The sequence below is a fragment of the Syngnathus leptorhynchus genome, chromosome 5 (assembly GCF_054491065.1).
Source record: "Syngnathus leptorhynchus isolate UIUO chromosome 5, UIUO_Slep, whole genome shotgun sequence".
In the NCBI taxonomy this organism is placed as follows: domain Eukaryota; kingdom Metazoa; phylum Chordata; class Actinopteri; order Syngnathiformes; family Syngnathidae; genus Syngnathus; species Syngnathus leptorhynchus.
Window position 1 is genome coordinate 8,367,892 of NC_141199.1, and position 23,482 is coordinate 8,391,373.

Sequence of the window (23,482 nt, forward strand, 5' to 3'; positions counted from 1 at the left end):
ATATGAGGGGGCAAAGGTCTTTTACAGAAACAGTATGTATATTACAGATTGTCTTATTTTTACTATTGTGTATTCTAAATTGGGCTTTTTCACCTTAAAAAAAATCACACTATTGCCTTTAAGAAAACAAATCATAACCTTAATTATTTTTAACAAAGTGCAATGAAGAGAAATTTATTTAAGAGATGATTAATAATAATACAAAAAAATGACTGTATTGTAAATTGACAGCTATATGTATTTGTATGTATGCTCTGTATTTGTCTGTTTGTGTTCGAAAGATAGGAAATACAACATCCACATGCAAATTTCCCTTAATTTCAAATTGGAGGCCTCAGACAAGTCTAGTCTGCGTTGTGGGAACAATGATGTCAACGTGAAAGGGCCATCACAGCGCCAATGCGCTTGAGAGTTAAGTTTTGTAAGAGTGTTTTGTTTTTTTTTGTGCCAATTTTACATTTAATCAAACTTGACGATTGCACAGTATTAATGACCTCATCTAACAGGTTGAGCATCATCAACGTCACAAGAAGAAACCTCGACATTAAATATGTCCACAGATGACACATGACATTCCTTATCCGCTCCGTAGTTTTGTTTCCTGTTGTTTGTCTTTTTGTCACATGACACTCCACAACCATGCCTGATCTTAGTTCATAAAGTTTTTTTTTGACAGCAGTGAATGTGAGAAGAGTGTTGTGGCGGCTATCACAATGCAGATCATAATCCATGTTTAATAACTGTTTAGTGACATCAAAACTGTTGTTTCATGTTTCATTCTGCTGCGGCTGCCATTAAAAGATTTACAGTGATATTGTTTCACTTTTATGGTTCAGTTTTACAGTGACATCTTACGCAGATAATGTTTTTTTTTCTTCATCGCAAATATTTATGACTTGAATGCTTCAAGTAATATAAATCAGATAAGTGTGCATTTGTATTCAGAAAAAATCATATATATATATATAAATATATATATATATATATATATATACACACACACACACACACACACACACACACACACACACACACACACACACACACACACACACACACACACACACTAATATGTTTGATAACCTTGGAAACACAACTTCCTTTCATTGGCAAGTTATTAGAACAGGCCCACGGTCAACCTGGTGCCTGCGGGTGCCACGTTGGTGACCCAATTCATAATATATACAAATTACAATTTTAAATATACCTAGAGTCGCATAGTTGAGAGGTTTTGGGTTTGGATCTCGACAGCCCTGTGTCAGGTTTACGTTTTCCTCTAACATCCTCAAATCATTCATGTTTGGCTAACTAAGGCCAACAGTAATCTAAAGTCCCCACTAGCAACCGGTCGAGGGTCGGGTGTACCCTCTCTCACCCAAACTCAGTCAGGAGTAGGCTCTAGCTCATCCAAGCGTCACAGTCTCACTCTCAGCAATGACAAAAATAAACTTATTGTTCAGTAAAAAAAATGATGTTGAGTTGGATGCCATTAAATTGCAGGAAGTATACTAAATTAAGTGGCCAATGTGTATTTGGGCTCAAGAAAAGAACACAAAACTCTGAAAAACTATCTTTATTTTACATTTGTAGGTTATTTCCCTCAGTGTACAGACACCTGGAGCATGAGAACATAAAAGGATATGCATAAAAATCAAATATAACCGTCGTTTACAAAATGAGAGATGACAGTGACAAATAAAATCTCACTTCGAGCATTGACTTCAGTTAACTAATTGTCGATAGGCTCAACATTTGCATGGTGTGATACAAAAATTAAGAAACAATCGGAGGAATCACAGTATTCCATTTATAGTTCTAGAAACACTAGCTTAGAAAAATAAAAATAACCTGACCCCAAAAGAAGCTGTTGATTGCAATTAACATTTAGATACAGCTTTGAATGTGTTATTCACATTTTTTGGTTGGTTTTTTTTTGTTACAGGTTAGGTTAACAGTTTCCTATGTAAACCGCATTGAATAAATCTCTAAAATGCTTACAGTCAACATACACTGTAAAAAACGTGCACGAGCGGTTGCGATCTTTTTGTTTTGTAACTTTAACATTAAAGTGAAGAAAAACCTACGGCGGGACGGGGACACACCACAGATTTTTCTTCTCTTTTTGTTTTGTAACTTTAACATCAAAGTTACAAAACAAAACGATCGCAACCGCTCCTATAGCAAAGGATACACTTTCATTTAAGTTTCAAGACACAGTTAACCCTGATAATGAAAATCTTCCTTATGTATAAAATAATAATAAATAAGATAAAGAAGAAAGAGTTACTGATGTGATGTGTCCTCAAGTTGTTTAAGGTTGCGTCATATTTGTACGTTTGCGTGACTACGTCCAAAAATAAGGAAATTAAAAATAAAAGCTGCAAATCAAGAAGAGAAAAGAAAAACTGTCTCAAAAGTTTCTTTTAAAAAAAAAAAAAAACCTTCAGTTTAACTGTTTTGGCTCTGCATAAGCACAAACAGCTGTTAAAATTCCAGGATGCTCTGCACATTTTTTGCATATGGAGGCTGCATGTTAAGTGAGTAATAAACTGCACCGAGCTGCCCAAAAAAATAAATGCAAATGTAACACTCACATTTCAGGTTTCTATAAAAATACTCCTCTTATCATCTTCAGCAGTTTACACCTTACAGCTATTTACAGAAGCATGACTTCACTGTTGTCATAGCAATTATCAGGATGTTGTACAGGATGTTGCTCGGCAATGAGAAAACAGGTCAACGGCCACCTGAACACTGTGACGTCATCTCTCAGTTTTGCAAATCTTCACATTAGTATCAAGCATAATGCCAATACATGTATAGTGTCGAAAAAAATCTAACAAACGAAAAGCACGTTGTTCCCATTTGCATAAAAAAAAAAAAAAATCAATTGTGATGCATCCAATCGATGCACTTCTTCACAAAGCGTGCTGACACACACGAGTATGTCAGGCTTCAAGCCAGCTTATCCTACAATAAGGCCTGAAAAGGTCACGTTAAACTTCAATGGTCAGCTACACTTTACTCTAAAATGTCAAGTACTGACGCATGCACACACACACGCACGCACGCGCACACACACGCAGGCACACACAAACAAACACACAGTGAAGGAAGGCCAAACTAGCAAACCTCTTAATTACTAAAAGTACTTCATTCTTCCTCTTCTTCCTCTTCTTCTTCCTCTTCTTCCTCTTCATCATCGTCTTCATCGTGGCAGTGGGTGATCTCCTGCGGGGTTTGAGGAAACAGGTTGGGAGGCTTTATCTCACTGAAGGAGCGGGTCAACTGGTTTCTCTTGCACTCCAATTCCTTGCGGTTGCGCGTGGCCATCGGCAACTCGGCACCAATGTCCACGTGCATGTGCTCCACCGTCGACTCGTGGGGCATCTGAGGCTCAGAATAAAAGCGGGGGTTTGATTAGTTGCTTCTAAAAAGCTGTTTTTCCTCCACTGATTTCTTATTGAGTTGTGAATGAAGACGTATGTGCATGTGTCTGAAAGTAGTCTCACGTTTTTCTTCAATGAGCCCAAGATGTAATCTGCAAATGTGTTTGTTTTCCTTCCTGTACTCACAAGCACGTGCGCGGCTCTGAAGAGGTAGCTGAATGGATAGTAGAGCAGATTGATGTAGGAGGCTGCGTAGAGATCTGCGTAGCGCATCACTTGGGAGGCAAACAGAGTCTGCCTGGAGCCGCTGCGGAAAAGGCTGCCCATCATGCCGTAGCACATGTCCATGTCATGCGTGACTTTCTGGAGGAGAGATGAATAACTGGAGTTGTGAAAGGATATCTGCCCAGAACGAAATTGATTGACCTCACAGATACTCTGTCTGATAAGCGATAAAGATAAGGAAAGGCAAAGAGACATTGTGACTAAAACAGAATGCAATGATTTGGAAACAACTTACTCAACTGAATACATTACAAAGACAAGCTATGTAATGTTCCAACTAATATTTTAGTCATTTATCCCTTCCTCCATTTATTTGTTTGTTTGTTTGTTTGTTATTGAGAACAAGAAGATGAAAAAGAAGAAACACATTGAGCACTTCTACCATCCCCAACATTTCAAGTCAATGTCGGTTGTTGTAATGGAGCGTATGACAGTGGCGCAGCATCATAGAGGAGCATTTCTGTGGTCGGGCCTCGCATTGAGTTTATATTTTCATTTATGAATTCCATTATTCTCTCATTTTGAACTAGATGCCTGTATCACATGGCAAAAAAGCTGGGACAAGGCAACAAAAGTACTAAAACCAGTTCCGAACACTCCACAGATGAACAGGTTCATTTGAAATAAGCGAGTGATAGTGTATCAAAGGAGCATCCCTCAAAATGTGCGTTTGAGAGGATGGGACAAGGGTCAACACTTGTGAAAAAACAAAGGAGCAAATATTCAAACATTTGAAGAAAATCTAAAAGAAAAAAAAAAGTTGACAGTGATCTACATAATAGTTATGAATGGCGCTCAGCCAACGGGTTTGTGTTACCAGTGTGCAAGCCAACCTCATAAATACTGTAAGGTAAACTATTTGGTATTTGATTTCTTTATAGTATAAATAAATATCTAAATATTAATAATATTATACTGTAAGGTAAATTACATATTTGGCATTTATTTATAATATCAATAAATATTTAAATATGAATTAAAAGATAGATTTTTTTTATTACACTATCTTTTGTAATAATGAAATCATTCGTCATTACTTGACATCCCCGTCAGCACAAGTCAGTGTGTGTGAGTGTTTGTGTGTGTGTGTGTGTGTGGGGGGGGGGGGGGGGGGGTTATTCATTAATAGCGAGCCACCAGCATCCACACAGAGAGTGGTTGTTTTTGACAAACTGGGGGAGGGGGGGGTCATCAGAACAAAGGTAAATCACACTCAACAAACATACTCTACATGTGTGACAAGCCCTGTTCTCTTGTGTCGCTATGGAAACCCAGGCGATTGAAGCTGTACCTTGACTCTTCTCTGGATAGTGCTGATATCGGGCCTCTCGTTGCTGCTGCTGTCCAAATGTCTGCAGGAGAATGATGACCCGTGATTAAAGTTGCATAAAATGGGTGGGTGGAGTCATATCAGTTTGCTTAAGAGGCTGACACTGCGTTATAAATATCATCAGCAATGCAGATTTTCAGACCGCTCCTTTAGACTTTACACTTTTGACCCAAAGGACCTCATAATGCCCACACAAACACACGTGCTTTCTGCAAAGTGGTGAAATCGGTGCAGGTGGTTTGAAAAGAGTTCAAGTTCTTACTTGTAGAGTTCTGCCAAGAAAATGTCTAGACCTTGTAGTTCCTCAAACAAAGCTGAGAAGGAAAAAAAAAACCATGATCAGCTCTCACTGCTCATGTGCAATGTCGTAATCTGTGCAACTCAAGACAATGCTATGTTGGCCTAGGCCTCGTAATTCCAGTTCAACTAAGGGCATGTTGAGAAATATGCCCTGAGCACGCACTGGTTCACACATCGACTGTTTTGAAACTCACAACATTGTTCAACAATTCCGTTCGGTTAATCAAAGTACACTCTTGGTATCTCATCTGCACCAGTATGTTTGACACTACAGATGGAAAGAGTTGAAGCACGAGCTGTTGATTGAAAGTCTGTGTTTGTAAATATAATGGGAAAGGAGTGCCGTTAGAGTGAATTTCCGAACGCAACCATACCGCAATGGTTTTCACTCTGCGCCCAAGTTGGAAATATACGCAAAATCATTGTCTAATTCATGACTCGTGCATACCAACATTGTGAGCACAAGTTTTTTTTTCCTCTCTGTCTTACAACTCTTGTCGGTCCACACGTGCAGCTCCTGGGCAAGCTCAGGTATGACCAGGAAAGTCCTCCAGCCTTGGCGTTTCTTGGACTTGAGTATGTCTCCAAAGATATGGTCCCCGATGTACACGATGTCCTTCCCTTTGGCCCCGAGCAAGTCACAAACGATGTCTGAGGAACCTGTGGCGAAGAACCAGGGAACACTCACTCAGGGAGCACAAACAACCTGACACCACATGAAATGTCTTACCTCCAGAATAAACAATGCCATGCTGCAGCGGTCCTGTGTAGGTGCCAATCTTTAGTCGTCCTGTTGTCTGAGATAAGTGTAAAATATATGGTCATTTACATCAAATTTCACACAGAGGCGCTGCACCATAAAAAATAAAAAAAAAGCAACCCTTGAAGCTAGTCTATGCTAGCAGAAATGTTTGAAGTCTGTCTCTGTCTCTCTCTCTCTATCTCTCTGTGTCTCTCTGTCTCTCTCTCTGTCTGTCTCTCTCTCTCTCTGTCTGTAGTATATTCTGGAAGTTTCCTATCCCCTTACCGTGTCCACTTGTCGGAGCACTGTCCCTTCACCAAAGAAGAGTGGCTTTCTGGCATCTACAAGGATGAGGTCGAAATAAGACTGCCACGGTTGGTGTGAAGTACCAGGCTGAAACAGATGAATGATGAAAACAAATGCCAACATTGGGATTATACAAAACAAATGAGGGCTTCAAAGTACTAACGTCTGAAGTGGATTATGTATATTCATGATATAATAATGTTTATATATTTTATAAATTATGAGTGTTGTCACATAGAAGAGAGTATTTACCTTTGGACCATGAGAGAAGTCAAACAGGTAGGTCATGATTTTCTGTGAGCAAAACGATAGTTAATTACTTCAAAAACAAACATAAAACTTTCAAATGTAATTCGTCAAAATGATTTTTCGACAGCAAAAACATCAATTGTGACAGGCGGCTATTCTGCCATACTGAAGCCAACAAGTAGCTGGTGTGGCTGATGGCATGAATATTAATGGCCTTACTTACATCAGTGTATTTATAGTCGCTGTTGGTAGCCAAAAAAACCTTGGCAACTTCATTCATCCGGCTGAGGAGAAGAGGCAACTTTCCCTGGTGGCAATGCAAAAGAAAAAGAAAGAAGGGTAAGGCTCTTTAGAAATAAGCTTACTTATAGATTCAAGCTGATGTGAAAAGCTCGTGCCATCATGAATACAAACGACTTACATCTTTCACGACATACTTCTCAAGGTTCTCCACTGTTTTTTCCTTCAGTGTGCCCTGAAATGTAAAAGATGTAAAAACTTCACACTGCTTGATCGGACCACTCTTATTAAAAGCATCACTGCAAATGGACCAAGAGAGCAGCTTGTTGTGCAGTGTTAAAAGATATTTGTGTCTGTTTATTTTAATTATTGCTGTGTCTTGGTGATGAAGATATTCATTTTCTGACCAATTTGTGTAGAAATACACATAACTCCATACAAAGCAAAACCGAAGAGTACGTCTTGATAAAAACAAAAACGTTTCATAGCTTAAACTAGTAAATTACTTTGAATCAATCATTCCCAAAAATTAAACTGATACAAAAAAAAGACAATTCTATGTAGTAGTAACTTGGGGAATATTTTAATACTGATATTTTCATTTTTACTTGACTTATTTTGAATATTTATCATATAAAACATGAATTGATTCATATTAAAACTTTCTTCACTTAGTGACTTCAACAATACATTTCAAAGTCACTTGTAGTCAAAATAAAACATATTTTTGTCATATTTAAGTTACTGTATCAAACGTAATGACTCATCGGAATTGGTTTCCTCAAACTATCTGAGTGGAACTAGCTCATCAGGTGTACAGAATATGGTTCACATTCTTGTTTTTCTGCCACTGCAGCTTTCATGCATGCTGTACCTTGAAGTGGACCCAGTCAACAGCATCACGAACATCCTGGAACATGCTCTTGTAAGACATGAAGAGGTCGCCGTCCTTAAAGCCCATTTCACAGCTAAAGGGAGGAGGAGCAGAGACGCACATGTATACACCGCTGTCATACAAGACAAATCTTTATGGAAGGATTTCTAAAACATTTCTCCTAGTTTGTTTTTTCTCTTGGTTTGACTTTTTGCTCATTTTATTTTAAATGGGATAGCCTTCCCTTGATGGAGGGGTCCCCAGCCAAACAGGAAAGCATTCTTCTCCTAAAAGACCAACAACCAGGTTTCAGAGGACAAAGACCATGCAACCATTCCAGATTACATTCTCAAGAAATGTACACGACATTGGACTCTCCGCTAATGTTAGCATCCAATGTTTATCTCTTTTGTTTTTTTTTCCCTTGTCTTAAAGTTAGTCAAATGTTTTAAACCTATGTTTTTATCATTTGAAACCATGCTTTTTTTTTTTAACAATTCAGCAAAGCAAATGTATTTTTTGACTGGTCGACTGCAATGCGGAGCCTCCATTCAGCGGGGGGTTTCATTTTTTTTCCCCAGGTTGGTTTGAGTCACTTCACATGGCGCTAGCGCCCAGCAGCTTGCTGCATGACATGATATTTATTAGAATAAGCAGCTTCTTACCTTGTATATCGATCACAGTTGGAGAAAAAATCCACTAAACATGCAAAGAGGTAGGTCTCTTGAAAAAAAAAAAAAAAAAGGAAAAAAAACCAACATGAATAACGCTGTCATTATCTGAGATTGTCTTTGCTCAAGACATACCTGGCAGGTTAAAGAGTGTGTTGAGAATATAAAAGCGCTCTGTATCATCTCTTTGGATGAATTTATTTGGGTAGCGCTCACGGATCTCAGGGCTGGGAAAAGAGGAAACCCATTGAGATTATTTCATGAGGGCGGTGAAGCGGGCACACAAACCGTATGAGGACACAAACCTGACAGTCTTACTAACAATCTTCCTCAGAGACGAGGAGAGATGAATGTTCAGAAGCCTCACCCTCTGAGAAAGTTGAATCCATGGACGCAGATCAGTATATTACCGTAGGCGTCGACCTTCAACAGGTTTCCATACATTGTGTCAAATACAAGGCCTCTAGAAGTGGGGAAACAAAAAGTGGTTGTCATATCTCTATTCACGGTAAATCTCAGTTGAATCACTTGTCCTGCTGCTCTTAACATTAGTCGTAACCAAATAAAGGTGATACAGAGGTCTCGATTATTCTATAAAAGTGGCAGTGGGGCCCACCTGGTAGGAAAGGACGAATCGTAGACAAAGCTGAACAACTCCTGAGGGTAACCGATGGAAACCAGCCGCTCCACTATTAGCTCAAATCCAAGAGACTCATATTCTGGTGATTTATACACTAGAAAGCAAATGCACAAACAGGCGTGTGTTTAGCAAATATTGCCCCGTATCCATATTCAAATACTGAAATAGCTGCATAGTATGTTGTATGTTTTTTTTGGGGGGGGGGGGGGTTCGGCAAAGGGATTTAAAAATTCTCTGAAGTACGGTAAGCAGGAAATGCCGAAACAAAACAAAAGTGGAAAATGCTTGCCTTGCTTCACTGATGACACTGTTACGTCCTTATTCGGATGTAGTTCTTTTTAGTCTGAGAAATTAGAATTATACGCCATTGTAAAGTATATTAAAAATTTACAGGTGAACATTTCAGCTGTCTAGTAATATAATGTGATTTTTTTTTTGACGTCCTTGCTAAACTAAAACTCAATTTGTGATGATTTTTACTCATCAAAAACAAAGTGTACCGTATAGCTGAGATCCCACTTGCTTTCTTGGTTAAGTGACATTTTTTAATGCAGCCGTTTTGATTTACATACTAAAATAGCAGGACACGCAGTTACCGTAATTATGCAAAAAAATATATATAAAACTGATTTCTTTAAGATGACTCAGAATATTGTCAGTAAACTAGAAAACAACAAGATACAAGAGGCACAAACAAGTCACTTTTAATAAAAAAAGGTTGACAGTATCCACTCCAGATTGTGCTGTGTTGTTTCGGACTTTGGTTAACTCCATGTTCCCACTCCCTCATGAAGCCCCTTCACACATGTACATGTGAACACATTGTGTCAACACAAGCCAGGATGTTCCACGTGAATCAACAGGAACATTTGATCAGGTGTGAAAACAAAAAATGGCGCAACTTTCAGTGGAATCTTAGATGAGCTTTGGGCGGGTTGATGAGCCCGCTCCTCACCATCGTCAATATTTACCCCAGGCCCAAACTACAACTAAGACCGGGCTCAAAAAAAAGGCCAGCTGAGGATTAAAATGCTATCTGACACTGGGACACGGGTATGTCACATGTTATAAATACAAAATGGAGAATGTGCTTGTGTTGATGGCTGCTTTCCCTACTCCTAGTGGGATTGTTTGGAAGAAATGTACAGAACAAAATGAAATAGTTTATCTTCTGCCCTTTCTGGTTGCATGGTGCCAAACATGAGTAAAACATGCACACATCGACAAAATTGTTGTAACGCCACTGTTAATGAAATACTAAATCAGACATTGCTTTTGAATTGTGGTTCTAAGGACTTATTTTCAAAAACAAACTCATGAAACAAGCCTGGACAAAAATTGTACCCTGAACTTAAGACTTGTTGTACACCGGTTTGAGGTATTAATGCAATCAAAAACATTGTTTAACATCCACTGAGACTTCTGCATCTCTCAGCAAGTGCTTTGGTCTGCTCTTGATGAACAAACTGCCTCAGTTGTCTCAGGTTTGTTTGAAAGGTGTTTTCTATTTGAAGTCACTTGTGATACTAATGAGAGGTTTGTCCCTGTTTGATGTGCCCATGATTAAATGTATCTTTTCTAGGGGTACCATTATTTTTTTGTCCCAGTGAATTTGGAGAGGGTTTTTTTGTTTTTGTTTGAAATGGGATATTAGTGGGGACGAGTATCCTAATATCCCATGTTGCATTGTCGTTGGTTGTGCCTTTTCATGTCTGTTTTTGGTGTTGAATTTTGACAAATAAATTTGCCCCAAAAGTGCGACATACTCTGGAGCGACTTATATATGTTTTTTTTTTCACTTTATTGTGCATTTTATGGCTGGTGCGACTTATAGTCCGAAAATTACGGTACATTGCCTCTCCACCTCTTGCTTCACTCGCTTCTTCTCCTCCTTGCACCACACACTCTTTTGTCAAATTCTTCCCAAAGCTCAGAGGCGCTACAATGTAACCTATTTTAAGAGTTGTTTGCCCTCGGTCACCTCTGCGATCACCAGTCTCACTTTCTGTAGTTCACTGCCAGGTCCATTTCAACATGTTGACCTTGAATTGACAAATCTCGATTTAGCGTGTCATTCAATATCTTAATCAAGACCATAAAACCGGTTATCATTTAGGAAGTGAGTCGTGTAATCAAATAATTACAGAAAAGATTAAGCTTGCTCAACCATGTAACCTGTTCATAATTACATGTTTGACTGAGTCCTCTGCTGATAAACAGAGGACGTGCAAAACAAGAAACTGCAATGTATAGATAGTATAGTATCAGAGAGTATTCGACTCTCAGGTGTAACTTTAGCTGTCCCTATTTCTGACAGAAGTTTGTGGTGCTATTAGTAGCTCTCTTACTGCATCAGAAACTCCACTGCTAGGCTAATAAAGAGCTCAGGTGGTTGTACCGGAAGTTGCGGCACTGTTGGTTACAATGTCCTCAGCTGCCTTAAATTTTTTTAATTCTTGTATTCCTCCCACTGAGGGCATGTACATGACTAACTCTCTGACACAGAGCCTTGGATGAAAAAGTTTCATTCAGAAATTTTACATTTGTATCGTTCGTAATGGGTTTCTTTTCAGATACTTACTTACTTGCTATTGATTAACTTAAAATTGTCCAACTCATCTGATTTCTGAATTCTTCTCTGATTTCTGCAGTTTTATCTTGAATCAAAATGAAACGTTTTAAATGACTGAACCAGGAACTAAATCCCTTTCAAAAACGATGGCAAGTACAACATCCCTGTCAAGTGATTTGCTTATTTGTTGTTTAGTTATTTTTTATTGTTAAACAAGGCCAAATAAACAACAATAATCGGTCGATAAACAGTAATTTGGGAAAAAAATGTTTTAAATATACTTTAATGCAAAATGGAATTTTATCCGATTATTCGATTCATCGGTGGACTCCACCACTACTATGGATCTTCTAAAGCTCAAACCTAGCCTAGTTGTGTCTCAATATTGCTGTTTAAGGCGCTTGAAGGAAGGATGTTTGTACCTTCAAGTTCCATTATCACTGGACCGATGAACCCTTTGGTACACCCATCACGTGTACCTCCCAATCACCTCTGGAATTTCAAAGTGCACTGTGAGATAAGGGTGGCTGATACAAACTTGTTCTTGTGCTTACAAGTTGCTCCCTCAAGGAGACATTTTTTCCAAACTCAGTGGAGTATAGCTGATTGGACTTCAAGAAACATCAAAAGTTAGCGGTAAAACCAATGTGATTGCAAACACCACACGGGAAGGCCCAAGCTGGGATTCGAAACCCAAACCTCAGAATTGTGAAGCAAAATAGGCTAGCCCCAAATAGACCATGCTACCCCAACAATAAAACCCACATATGTAATAACAATGACATTTTATGCGAGTACAGCACACAGTGGTGGCACTCTCTAGTTGTCCGGATTTGATAAAGCACGTCTGGGGTCGAAAGCTGACAGCCCCTCCATGGATACGTGATGGCCGTGCTTCTTGTAAACATTGACACTAGGGTATGAGCTCCCATAAAAAGAGCAACTTTTACTCTGCGCTAAAATTTTGCCGCAAATTCAGAGGGGGACTAAGAGTGATTCCTGTTCTCAAAGGGGTCATCGTTCAAGAAGTTCACAAACACACGTGACCCACTTAGCTAATTCATTTGGTTATTTTGGGAAGCGCGGATAATAAAGTGGGTCTGAGTCACAGAACAACATGGCAGGATAATTTTGGAGCAGTTACTAGATGATTGATATGCCAGGGAGTTACGTGGAACATTCATAACATATTTGCTGCTTACTGATGTAAGAACATGGAAATAGAATACGGAATTACAAAATTGTGATTATTTCTTTAGAAATCATATCTATCTTGTTGTTTTGCTCCCATAGGTGTTGAGTAAAGTCTTACATACCTGCCAAAGTGTAATCCATATCAAAACCAAAGCACTTAATCTTCTCCATTGCCAGACTTCTGTTGACAAACACTCTAGAGAAGACACACCAAGGTATGTGTGTTACTGGCAATGTCAAAAAACAACAACAATCACAGACACAATGGCAAATAGTGTTCTGGAGTGAAAAATGTTAACTCGAGATTAAATATTACACAAGACAGACAAGTAGCCAGGCCATAGTGGATCTATCATTCAGTACTGGATGGGTTTAAGGCTTCATACCAAGAGAAATTATCAACATCAGAAAAAAAACATCCCAATTTGTTATGTTCTCTATAATATTCGTATGGTAAAATCATGGAGAATATAGTTTCAATTTCCATCAATAAATAGAAACTTGCTTTCTGTCCGGTGATACGTGACAGTACGCTACTATTTCGAGCGATGCTTACCACTAAGACTTTGTGTCGATCGGCCAGGAAACGGCTCTACTGTCCTGCCTTGTAAATCAGTCAATGGGGACACAGTGTCCTCATTGTTTACATCACAGACATTGTTCACTTAACTCACACTGCTTGGACATTTAGGCTATGAACAGACCTTTCATGATGTACATCTTTTACAGTTTGGGACAAACGTTGATTATAGAGCAATATCCTTTAAATTCCATCAGATTTTTTGGAATTGTTTCCGTTGTCGACAGGTTTTAGCACGCGTCACTATTTCATTCTCGTCAAAATAAGATACAAATCAGCAAAAAAAAAAAAAGATACCAAACATCAAGAGACAAATAGAAAGTAGCGCTATGTCATAATGGATTATATTCATTTGTCATCTCTACTCATCGAAACCAGATAGTAAATACCTTGAAGCAGTTCCGTAGTGAAAAAGCCCCCATTTCGATGTTTGTCCAGGAGACGCGTAGCGATGCATTCTAGTATGTGAAATAAAACCCCACTTTGACTCTCGGATCTGCTCCACTCCAGCAGGCCAAAACAGGACCCACAAACAATAAAGCCCCCCACTCCACCCTCTCTCACCCACCCCCCTCTCTTTGCTTTCTTACCATTCAGATGTTTTCTGACTTGTTGCAAAAATGATTGTGACTATTCTACGTCATTCTCTGTTGTTGCGTGCAGTTAGTCAGAGTTGTTGTTCTGTGGCATGACATTTATGGCCCTTCAAAGATATCCAGAACAATCACAAGTCCGGCAGAACCAAGCAAGCAACAGCTATGCGACTCATATAGTGGAAGGGGTCGTGGAGGATATTCAGTTCTTTCTTAGATTACAGTTAGAAAACCATTGTTGTATTTACAAAGAATTGTACTCATAAGAATAAAAGGAATTATTGATTCATTCATTTACAAACTGTTGACATCATAAAGTATTTTTTTTTTATTATATAAGCCAATTTTTAGAGTAACATTCTTAAGACTCCTAACTAGGGCCACACCGTTTAATCGGACAATACTGGCTCTGTTAAAATCAGCACAAGTTGGAAGATTCTTTTTTGCCGATTTCTGTCAACTGTGAAAAGCGACAAATGAATTTGACAAGTCATTTGGACCAGCAGCTCTGTCTCAAAATTACAGGTACTTAAAGAGAAGATTCAAGAAAGGAAATCCTTCCTGTTTTATAGGCTCCATAATGGGAAGCAATAAAAGAAGGATTATCTAAGAGAACTCCAACAAGCCAAAAATATTGCATCACCTATCACTATTCTAAAGAGGGTGCATGTTAGACAGAGGCTTCTTACCTATGGTAGGGCTCTCGTCTGTATTTTTTCATTGTTATTCTGTCCATGTTGGCTGGCAGGTCAGCATAATTTTGCAGTCTGTCACTCCATGAAGTAGTCATCTTTAGTCTTTCGGTGTCTGAGGAGAAATGAAACAGGTCCATCTCTATACTTTGTCAACTTAAGGTAACTCATGGTTCCATTTGGCTGGAGGTTTGAAGCTGACCTAATAAAGTGGTTGAGCAAATACCACTCTGAGACCCTAAAATACCCAAATTATGAAATAGAAATGAGATAATAAAACTTTTAATCACATGTTCAGGCAGGTTTTAAGTAACCTCAATGTTAAATGTGCTCTACATTTAGTAATCTGCATTTTATCATGGATATAGCTTGACTGTCTTTAATCTGTCACAGTTAGGCTGATATTGAATATACAGACATGCAAACCAGACTTGAAAATATTGAGCTAAGTAAGATTATATATGCTCACAAATTCAATACATTTTTAACTTTATGCTTTTATTGTCATACAGTATCTGTTGCAGTTTATCTAATTTGATTTCACCCTCAAAGCGTTTTTTGTATGCCGACCAGAAATCATAATGACACTTTTCCGACTGGAAATTAGTAAACATGGAACATGAGCGACTGGTCTACTCCAATGCAAAGTCGTAAATTCCTTTGTGTGAGGATGAATGTTGTTATTGTGAATGAGGCGCACTGATTGATTGGGATTACACTTTCTTACTTGAATGTATTGTTAATCCTGTTAGCATGGATATAATAGTTGATGAAATCACAGCACACGGATGATACTTAAATGGTTAGCACAAAAAAAAGCAAGGAATGGCCCGATGCGTCCTCAAACGGTACAATCTTTTGGTGAATCATCATTAACAAATGGATTATTACCATGCTACTCAGCCGATTTAACAAAAGTGCGATTTATATATGTTTTTTTTTCACTTTATTGTGCATTTTATGGCTGGTGGGACTCATACTACGGAGCGACTTATAGTCCGAAAATTACGGTACTTTTATAGTGCAAGCGCGTGTGTGCATGTGTGTGTTTTATTGTGCCAACTGCTTATCTTGATTCAAAAAGAGATAATAGTTGCATATCTTTTCAACAAATATTTGCAAATGCAGCGTTTATTCAAGGTCGCAAACAACCACAAAAATGTTTGCCAAACACTTGCCAACAGTTTTAATTGTTGACAAGTTTTTCTTGTTGCAAAGAAATGTTGAACTGTTAGCAACCGTTTGCAACCTTTTAGGAACGTGCGCAATCACTTGTGCCTTCGTGAGAAACTGGTGCACTGTCAACTCTGATTGTACGAACATTTCTGGACCTTTGGGCTGTTGAAAGTAATTACTAAGTTGTTTTTAATGGAATCTGGAGAAGAGGGGAAAACCTGCATTGCACAATCGTTTAAGTCAGCTTTTTTTTTTTTTTTGCTCTCGTGTCAGCACGGGGCAGATAAAACACATGATGTGTCGCGGAAAAACGCGCAACCACACATCATCACTTGTATCTTTTTCATATTTGAATGCACGCGTTTGATGAGCATTTTGCGTGTGTCAAAAGAACCCCAAACGACTACCGGGTTGCAGTCATCTTTACTTGACTCCATGCCTGTCTTCAGGACATCTGTGTTTATTTTGACCAGGGGCTCGGGGGTGTCCATATGGGAGCTCAGGTTTCCAAAGACTCAGTATGTCAGAGCATTACATACGACATGCCTGCAGAAACGCAAACGGGCTTTGTTCCACTTATACAGTAGATCACATAGCGGGTAAGCGCTACTACAGCGAACTTGCACACCCTCTGAAATCTGAATGCCAGTGCAGCACAAGATCATTTATGAATTGCACCGACAATCGGTGTAAAATTAACTCGGGTTACAGGAAAAATCTATTGACTAGTAATGACAGCCAAATATCTGGTTATTTGCTACACAAGCTAACAGTCTGCTAAAGCACCTTCTTCGACATTGATGATGCGGGTAGCATGTAATGTATTGAATAAGCCTAATAACACATAGCTTGATGGGATACAATCAAAACAGCCAACAAGCTTGGTTTCACTGGATTTAACTTAGCTGTTTCTTATCGTGATTGTACTCACCACTGCTATATCTTGTCAACTACGTCGGTGCATGCGCCTTGAGCAGTGTGGAAGTATGAGAAAGAAAGGCTGTGTATATATATCGACGTAGAAAGCTGCAAGTCTGGCCCCGAATGAGTGCACCGTGAGGCCGGGCCGTAGATGTCCTTTCCTCGGTTGACAGGTATGAGGTTTCTATCTCTTTCTCTCCGCTGCCAGCTCAAGGGGAAGGCATATTGAGAGGGCGGGACCTCCTTCTGTCTTTCATCAGGAGGCGGAGATTTCACGCAGCACAGCTAACCAACGTGAATGTCATTTCGTTATAAATGAAGAGAGGAACATCTCAAAGAACATTATAATAGGCCTTCATCTTGTCCTCGTGATGTGAGCAAAAGGGACGATTGGATGTTAGCAGTAGTCTCTTTTTTGTGCACCAATTGTAGATAAGACATTTTAAATATATTTCATATCATGTATACATTTTTGGAAGATCTTTCCTCCCTTCACCTGCAGAATACATCCACTGCGGACAAAGCACCACATGACCCCTAATCAGCTGTGGAAGTTGGATCGCACATATTATCTCGTTCCAGATAACAGAGCTATATTCAAGTATGTTATTTGAAAAGTCCCTTCTCAAGGTTTCTCATTTTTCCCCTGGTGTTTTTTTTTTTTAGTTTTTCCTTGCCCTTTTGGGAGCTTAAGATCAGGGGATGCTTTGAGAATAATTGTCAATTGTTTGTCTATGTGAAGCCCTTTAAGACTGCTTGTGATTTAGGGCTATACAAATAAATTTGACTTAACAAATCATTTGCAATTAGTTCATGAAGCTGCAAATATTATTTGAAATTGTGCAAATATTATTTAAAATTGTGCCTGCTGTTACTCCATGCAGTCTAAAATGCTCTGTATTTCTTTGTAGGCCAGAGATTCCTGACAATGAATGGGAAAACAGTGGACATTCTGGTGCTGACCAAACAAGCAGAGTTGCTCCACACACAGCATGCCCACTGACCGATGGACAACTGACATATTTAAGGGATGAAGTTTATCCAAGAGCTACAGTTCAGTCTTTTGGTAGTAATATCTACATTGTAGCTGTACAATTTTGCCTAAAATTTCATGAACTCTGAATAAACTGATCAGGAAGACTTCCATTTTGTCAAACTTTAAATACAAATAAATAAATAAATAAATAAATAAATAAATAAATAAAGAAATATATAAATAAATAAATATATATATATATATATATATATATATATATATATATATATATATATATATATATATATATATATATATATATATATATATATATATATATATATATATATATATATATATATATATATATATCATTGTCATCGCAAGGCCTGTCATCACAAACAAAACTGAACAAGAACAAGAGTCAGCATAGTGTCACAAACCAGCAGTGCAAGAATTGTTTTCAACAAACCACATAATGTTACTGCACTTTAATGATGGTCATTTCCAAAGGACACTTAAGTATGCCCTATTATATAATCATACAATAGCATCATATCTCTCCATAAGAAAAAAACATAAATTCAGGCTAAATAGACGTGCCAATACTACTATTACTACTACTACTAATAAATTATTATAGTTTCTCTTGAACTTTCAGCTCTACAACCGGTAAAATAATACTCTGTGAAATCAGGATAAACATTTATATTTAACAAACGCCACTTCAATCAGAGTTCAGTCTGTTTAATAAATCGGGCGATTGTACATTGTGTCAAGTAATAACTGTATTCAAATGTATGAATACAAACTGCAGACAGACTCACGGCAGCGCCATCGCGTGTATTGGTTGATTGTCGGCATCTTTGTTTGACGACGTCACGACGATTGCGTTGTATTGCTGCTGTCAGTGTCACATGACCAGTCGAGCAAAACTTGATTGGTTGAATTTTGGATGAATAGAGACGGGGATCGATTGCTTCTCCTTGAATGTCCAGATGTTGCATCGGAATGTTCTGCAGTTGAATTTTTGCGGCTGAATTTTTCAAAGCAGGCGAATTTTTTTAGGCTGAATTTTTGCAGCTGAATATTTTTTGCAGGAGATTTTTTTTAAGCTGAATTTTCTTTACATGTTGAATTTTGTGTGTGTCGGGAAGAAATTGACAATAAAGCAGACTTTGACTTTGAAAGACATTTTACTTCAAATGGAGTCAAAGCAATCGCTCAAAATTTGGCAAATGCAAGATTGTATTGCATGTTTCGAGAATGCTAAGAAAAATTAATCATCATTAAAGTCATTAAAATTTTGTTATTGCTCATTCATCTTTGGCTTGATGTATATGATATTTTGTGGTGTGGTAAATACAATGATTGTGAATGCGTGTGACTAAAAAGCAGACTAAAGCAGACTAAAGCAGACTTTGACTTTGAAAGACATTTTACTTCAAATGGAGTCAAAGCAATCGCTCAAAATTTGGCAAATGCAAGATTGTATTGCATGTTTCGAGAATGCTAAGAAAAATTAATCATCATTAAAGTCATTAAAATTTTGTTATTGCTCATTCATCTTTGGCTTGATGTATATGATATTTTGTGGTGTGGTAAATACAATGATTGTGAATGCGTGTGAACAATGCAAGCAAAAAAAAAACACATTTAAACTTGCTATCAACAATGCAAGCACATTTAAACTTGCTAATTCAGGCATTTTTATAAAGATTCATCATATAATTCGGTTTTGTACATTCGGCACTTAAAAGGCAAGCATCTAAAGAATAAATGAGTCCAGCTCAGGAAGTGCATAATTTATTGCCCCTCGGGGCCTCATAGATGCGCCTCACCAACTTCAAATTACCGAGCTCCTCTTCTTTCCAAAAGAGGGCAGCAGAGTCCCATTTTTAACTGCTGAATTGCAGTATATATGGGGAATGACATTTGTTTTTTTTATCAAGTTGAAAAACGAATAGAAATTGCATCCAGATTGCAAAATTGATTCATTGGAATAACAAAAATAACAGGTTCTATTGGATTGTTCGTAAATCCCGTTTTATATCTAAATGACTGACCAATTAACCCGCAACACAAAAAAGGTGAATTTGTCATCAGTGTTGCTCTCAAGTCAACTCAACAAATACCAATATGTAATTTGTGTTTTATGAATTAAAATTTACTTTGTATTTCCGACTACTTTGGGGGTGAATCCGCGGTAGGCTGCTAACAATGCATATTCATTAACGATCGCGCTGCCCCCGCCTATAAAAGGGAGACGCGCCCATCTACTCTTCTGACTCCATTCAAGCCACGATGAACTACGGATCTGAAGTGTACTCCTCTTCCTCCTACCGAAGGATGTTCGGGGAATCTCCCCGCTATGCGTCCTCTCCATCTCGGACAGCCATGAGCGTCTCCTCCTCGCGGGCAGGTTACCGAGCCTCCTCCGCACCTCGGAGCAACGTTTCATCCGCAGGCGCGTACACCCGAAAGTCCGGACGCGCCTATTCGTCCATGCCTCTGGATACTTTCGACCTGGCCCAGAGCACCGTCCTCAATAATGAGTTCAAAATTGTACGCACGAATGAAAAGGAGCAAATGCAAGGTCTCAATGACCGCTTTGCCATGTTCATCGAGAAAGTGCGCAACTTGGAGCAACATAATAAAGTGCTGGAGACTGAGCTGGTGGCTCTGCGCCAGAGGCAGGCGGAACCATCCCGCCTCGCCGAGTTGTACCAGCAGGAGATCCGCGAACTGCGCTCCCAGCTGGATGATCTTAATGGGGAGAAGTCCCAGCTCCTCATCGAGAGAGATAGCATTGATGATGACCTCCAGAAGCTCAGGGGGAAATATGAAGAAGAGTTCCGTGCCCGGGAGGACGCAGAGGCCACTCTCAAGGCTTTCAAGAAAGATGTGGAGGACGCCACCATGGTGCGTTTAGACCTGGAGAAGAAGGTGGAATCTCTCCTGGATGAAATCAGCTTCCTGAGGAAGGTGCACGATGAGGAGGTGGCCGAACTCACGGACATGATCCAGGCCGCTCAGGTGTCTGTGGAGATGGAGGTCGCCAAGCCGGACCTGACCTCTGCCCTCAAGGAGATCCGAAGTCAGTATGAATCCATGGCCTCCAAGAACCTGCAGTCCGCCGAGGAGTGGTACAAGACCAAATTCGCCGACCTCTCTGAGCAGGCCACCCGCAGCAACGATGCCATCCGCGCCAGCAGGGAGGAAATGAGCGAGTTTAGGAGGCAACTGCAGTCCAAGACCATTGAAATTGAGAGCCTCAGAGGCACTAATGAGTCCCTGGAAAAGCAGCTCAGGGAGATGGAGGACAGACACGGCGTGGAGATTGGAAACTATCAGGTAACCAAATCTTGTTCACATTGTATCTTGTAACATTTATTTGGTTTCATGTATAAAATAGAGTATTGAAGGGCTAATGTGAGCTATGAGCTCTGTCCGTGGTTCTGAATTTCTCCTGGGACATCTCGGCTCAGCATCTGCGAGTGACAACGCCCACGTCCTTGTTCTCTGTCATCAGCTTGCAAAACGTGCATATCCTCGAGTTCATTTTGCTTTGGGATTTTAATGTATATGAACAGAGAGTTGAGCTCTATGACCAGTTGATAGGCATAAAAAAAAGGTATGCTTTGCAGTAAATGCAATTCCAATGTTGTGCAACATACGCTGTCTCAATACAGCATTGCATGTCCTCAGAACTAAAGATGTCTCTTGGCTCTGCTGGAATTTAAATATTTAACAGGCAGCCTGTTAATCTATCTTTTTCACAGGATGGCATAGCAGAGTTGGAAAATGAGCTGAGGACCACTAAAAATGAGATGGCTCGTCACTTGAGGGAGTACCAAGATCTGCTGAATGTCAAGATGGCTCTTGATATTGAGATAGCGGCATATAGGTAGGTCACTTAACATACTGTCCATTAGGATTTAAAAAAAAAAAAAGAAACACGCAGCACACTTTTTGCAGCCATGGTTAACCTTCCTTTTAATCCCTTCTCATTATTGTCATCTGCAGGAAGCTGCTGGAAGGCGAGGAGACCCGCATAGGGACAGGGATCACCTATCCCAGCCCATCCATTACTTCAGGCTACAACTACCAGTCCCGCATCTACACCAGCTCCGGCAAGGGCTCCAAGAGGGAAGGCAAGGATGAGAGCCAGCCGCAGAGCAAGGCTGGGAACAAGGCCACACATGAGGTTTATGAGGAAACAGTGGTCACCACTAAAAAGGTGGAGAAACAGCAAGATGCCAGTGATACCTCCACCAAACAGAATAACTAGAAACCTAGTGTAAGCCTGCTAGACCACTAAATCTCCACCCCTTTCTTTGATCATTTTCATTACTAATACTAATCCACTTACACCACAGGGACCTAAGATGCTAGTTTGCCTTCTCGTAAACCTCTTGTGTTGAAGCGTTGGTTTTGCAGATAGAAGTACAATTTGGGATCCAGAGGTTGATCTCACAATGCTTTCAGTTTCCCTTAAATACCACACACATTCCCCGAAGGAAAGCATCATACCATAACTCCACTATATCAGTCACTTCATTAATTAATTAATCATTCATTAATTCTTTTTTGATTGTTTGTCACTCACTTACCGAGAAGAACAAGCTCTTAGGCAACACATGCTAGAACCGTGGTACAGTACTCAATTTCTTGTTCACATTTGCATCATACAAATGCACACAGTAGATTATATCTGGTCAAACACCACTACCACAATCACGAGACAAAAATGTGTGCAATCACTTTGCATACTTAAAGGACAAATGCTTTGAACACATCACCTACATAAGATGAAACAGATTAACAAAAAAAGCACAGACAACTATAAGAAATCATTCCGAGGTAAATAACAATGTACGGTTGGACCAAAGAACTAGCTTGTAATATTGCCTAGTTGACTCAATCAAGACAAATTTCACCTCAGACAAATCAATTTTGGTGCATCAATTGTGTCTGCAAGGCAGCAACACAAAAGTGGGTGGACATCCTCAAAGGAACACTGCCCTTTCTTACTTCTTAAATAATAGTGCTGATAATAATAATAATAGTTGTGATATTTAATCAGCAAAAAAGAAATGTGTGTAAAGCGAGCTTGATTTGCATGGCGTATCTAGTTGTCCGTCATCCTGCTCCATTGCTCATTCAGCACAGTGGCTGGATTTAAGGGCGGGGCTCCTATGACACCCCCCCCTCCCCATCATCAGCCTCCTTTGACCATGCACAACTTCATCATGCAAAGCATTCATCGATCACTGCACTGCAGATGGTGTTTGTATGGTGGATATAACCATAAAGACAATAAATCTAAAAAAAAAAAAATGCGATGAAAAAGAAAACTCAAACAAAAATAATGCACAGGAAATTGTTTGCTTGAAATTGTTTGATAAATTGCGCTTAAGCACAAAACGCTAACTCCGTACGATGCACCTGAACGATAAGCGTACCGTGCGTAGCTCCATTTCTCACAATTTCTCACATTGATGAATAAAGCCCATTTTGAACCCACAATTTACTATATCACAGCCTGAAGCCCAAACTTTGCAAGGGCAATTGAAATAAAGCCGCCATACAGCCGAAAAGCACCAGATTGTTTAAAATGTGACCTCTTTCTTTCACACTTTGGCCATGACTGGATAAAATGTCTGTTATAGTACGAATCCACCAGTAGAAAACTGTTTGAGTGAGCCACTCTTTGCTCACTTTATTTGCTCGCTTTCTACCAGTTTAATTA

At 39.3% G+C, this 23,482-nt stretch overlaps 2 protein-coding genes across 6 annotated transcripts; one reads left to right on the top strand and one right to left on the bottom strand.

Annotated features, from left to right (window-relative positions):
- Positions 1 to 1,558: 1,558 nt before the first annotated feature.
- Positions 1,559 to 16,966, bottom strand: nt5c2b (5'-nucleotidase, cytosolic IIb). Of its 5 annotated transcripts, XM_085911863.1 has the most exons (18): positions 16,765 to 16,966; positions 14,655 to 14,772; positions 12,915 to 12,988; positions 9,003 to 9,120; positions 8,754 to 8,849; positions 8,522 to 8,613; positions 8,381 to 8,438; positions 7,716 to 7,809; positions 7,023 to 7,076; positions 6,825 to 6,908; positions 6,605 to 6,646; positions 6,332 to 6,439; positions 6,035 to 6,101; positions 5,794 to 5,964; positions 5,267 to 5,318; positions 4,966 to 5,026; positions 3,576 to 3,752; positions 1,559 to 3,390 (listed from the first exon to the last, which is right to left on the bottom strand). In XM_085911863.1, the coding sequence occupies exons 2-18, from the start codon at positions 14,753 to 14,755 to the stop codon at positions 3,154 to 3,156; spliced, it is 1,686 nt and encodes a 561-aa protein (XP_085767989.1). In that variant the 5' UTR covers positions 14,756 to 14,772; positions 16,765 to 16,966; the 3' UTR covers positions 1,559 to 3,153. The 5 variants fall into 5 exon arrangements, with proteins under 5 accessions (XP_085767989.1, XP_085767991.1, XP_085767990.1 ...); XM_085911865.1 differs by lacking the exons at positions 14,655 to 14,772; positions 16,765 to 16,966 and adding an exon at positions 13,963 to 14,560; XM_085911864.1 differs by lacking the exons at positions 14,655 to 14,772; positions 16,765 to 16,966 and adding an exon at positions 13,762 to 13,893.
- Positions 16,967 to 20,034: 3,068 nt separating this feature from the next.
- Positions 20,035 to 22,894, top strand: inab (internexin neuronal intermediate filament protein, alpha b). The gene is made up of 3 exons (XM_085912439.1): positions 20,035 to 21,084; positions 21,513 to 21,637; positions 21,757 to 22,894. The coding sequence occupies exons 1-3, from the start codon at positions 20,035 to 20,037 to the stop codon at positions 22,019 to 22,021; spliced, it is 1,440 nt and encodes a 479-aa protein (XP_085768565.1). The 3' UTR covers positions 22,022 to 22,894.
- Positions 22,895 to 23,482: the final 588 nt, after the last annotated feature.

Coding starts and splice junctions, on each gene's coding strand:
- nt5c2b (XM_085911863.1), bottom strand. CDS start 14,755: ATGACTACTTCATGGAGTGACAGACTGCAAAATTATGCTGACCTGCCA. Junction 9,121..12,914: donor TATGGATTACACTTTGGCAG/GTATGTAAGACT, acceptor TTTGCTTTCTAG/TGTATAAATCACCAGAATAT. Junction 8,439..8,521: donor CACACTCTTTAACCTGCCAG/GTATGTCTTGAG, acceptor TTTTTTTTCAAG/AGACCTACCTCTTTGCATGT.
- inab (XM_085912439.1), top strand. CDS start 20,035: ATGAACTACGGATCTGAAGTGTACTCCTCTTCCTCCTACCGAAGGATG. Junction 21,085..21,512: donor TGGAGATTGGAAACTATCAG/GTAACCAAATCT, acceptor TCTTTTTCACAG/GATGGCATAGCAGAGTTGGA. Junction 21,638..21,756: donor ATTGAGATAGCGGCATATAG/GTAGGTCACTTA, acceptor TGTCATCTGCAG/GAAGCTGCTGGAAGGCGAGG.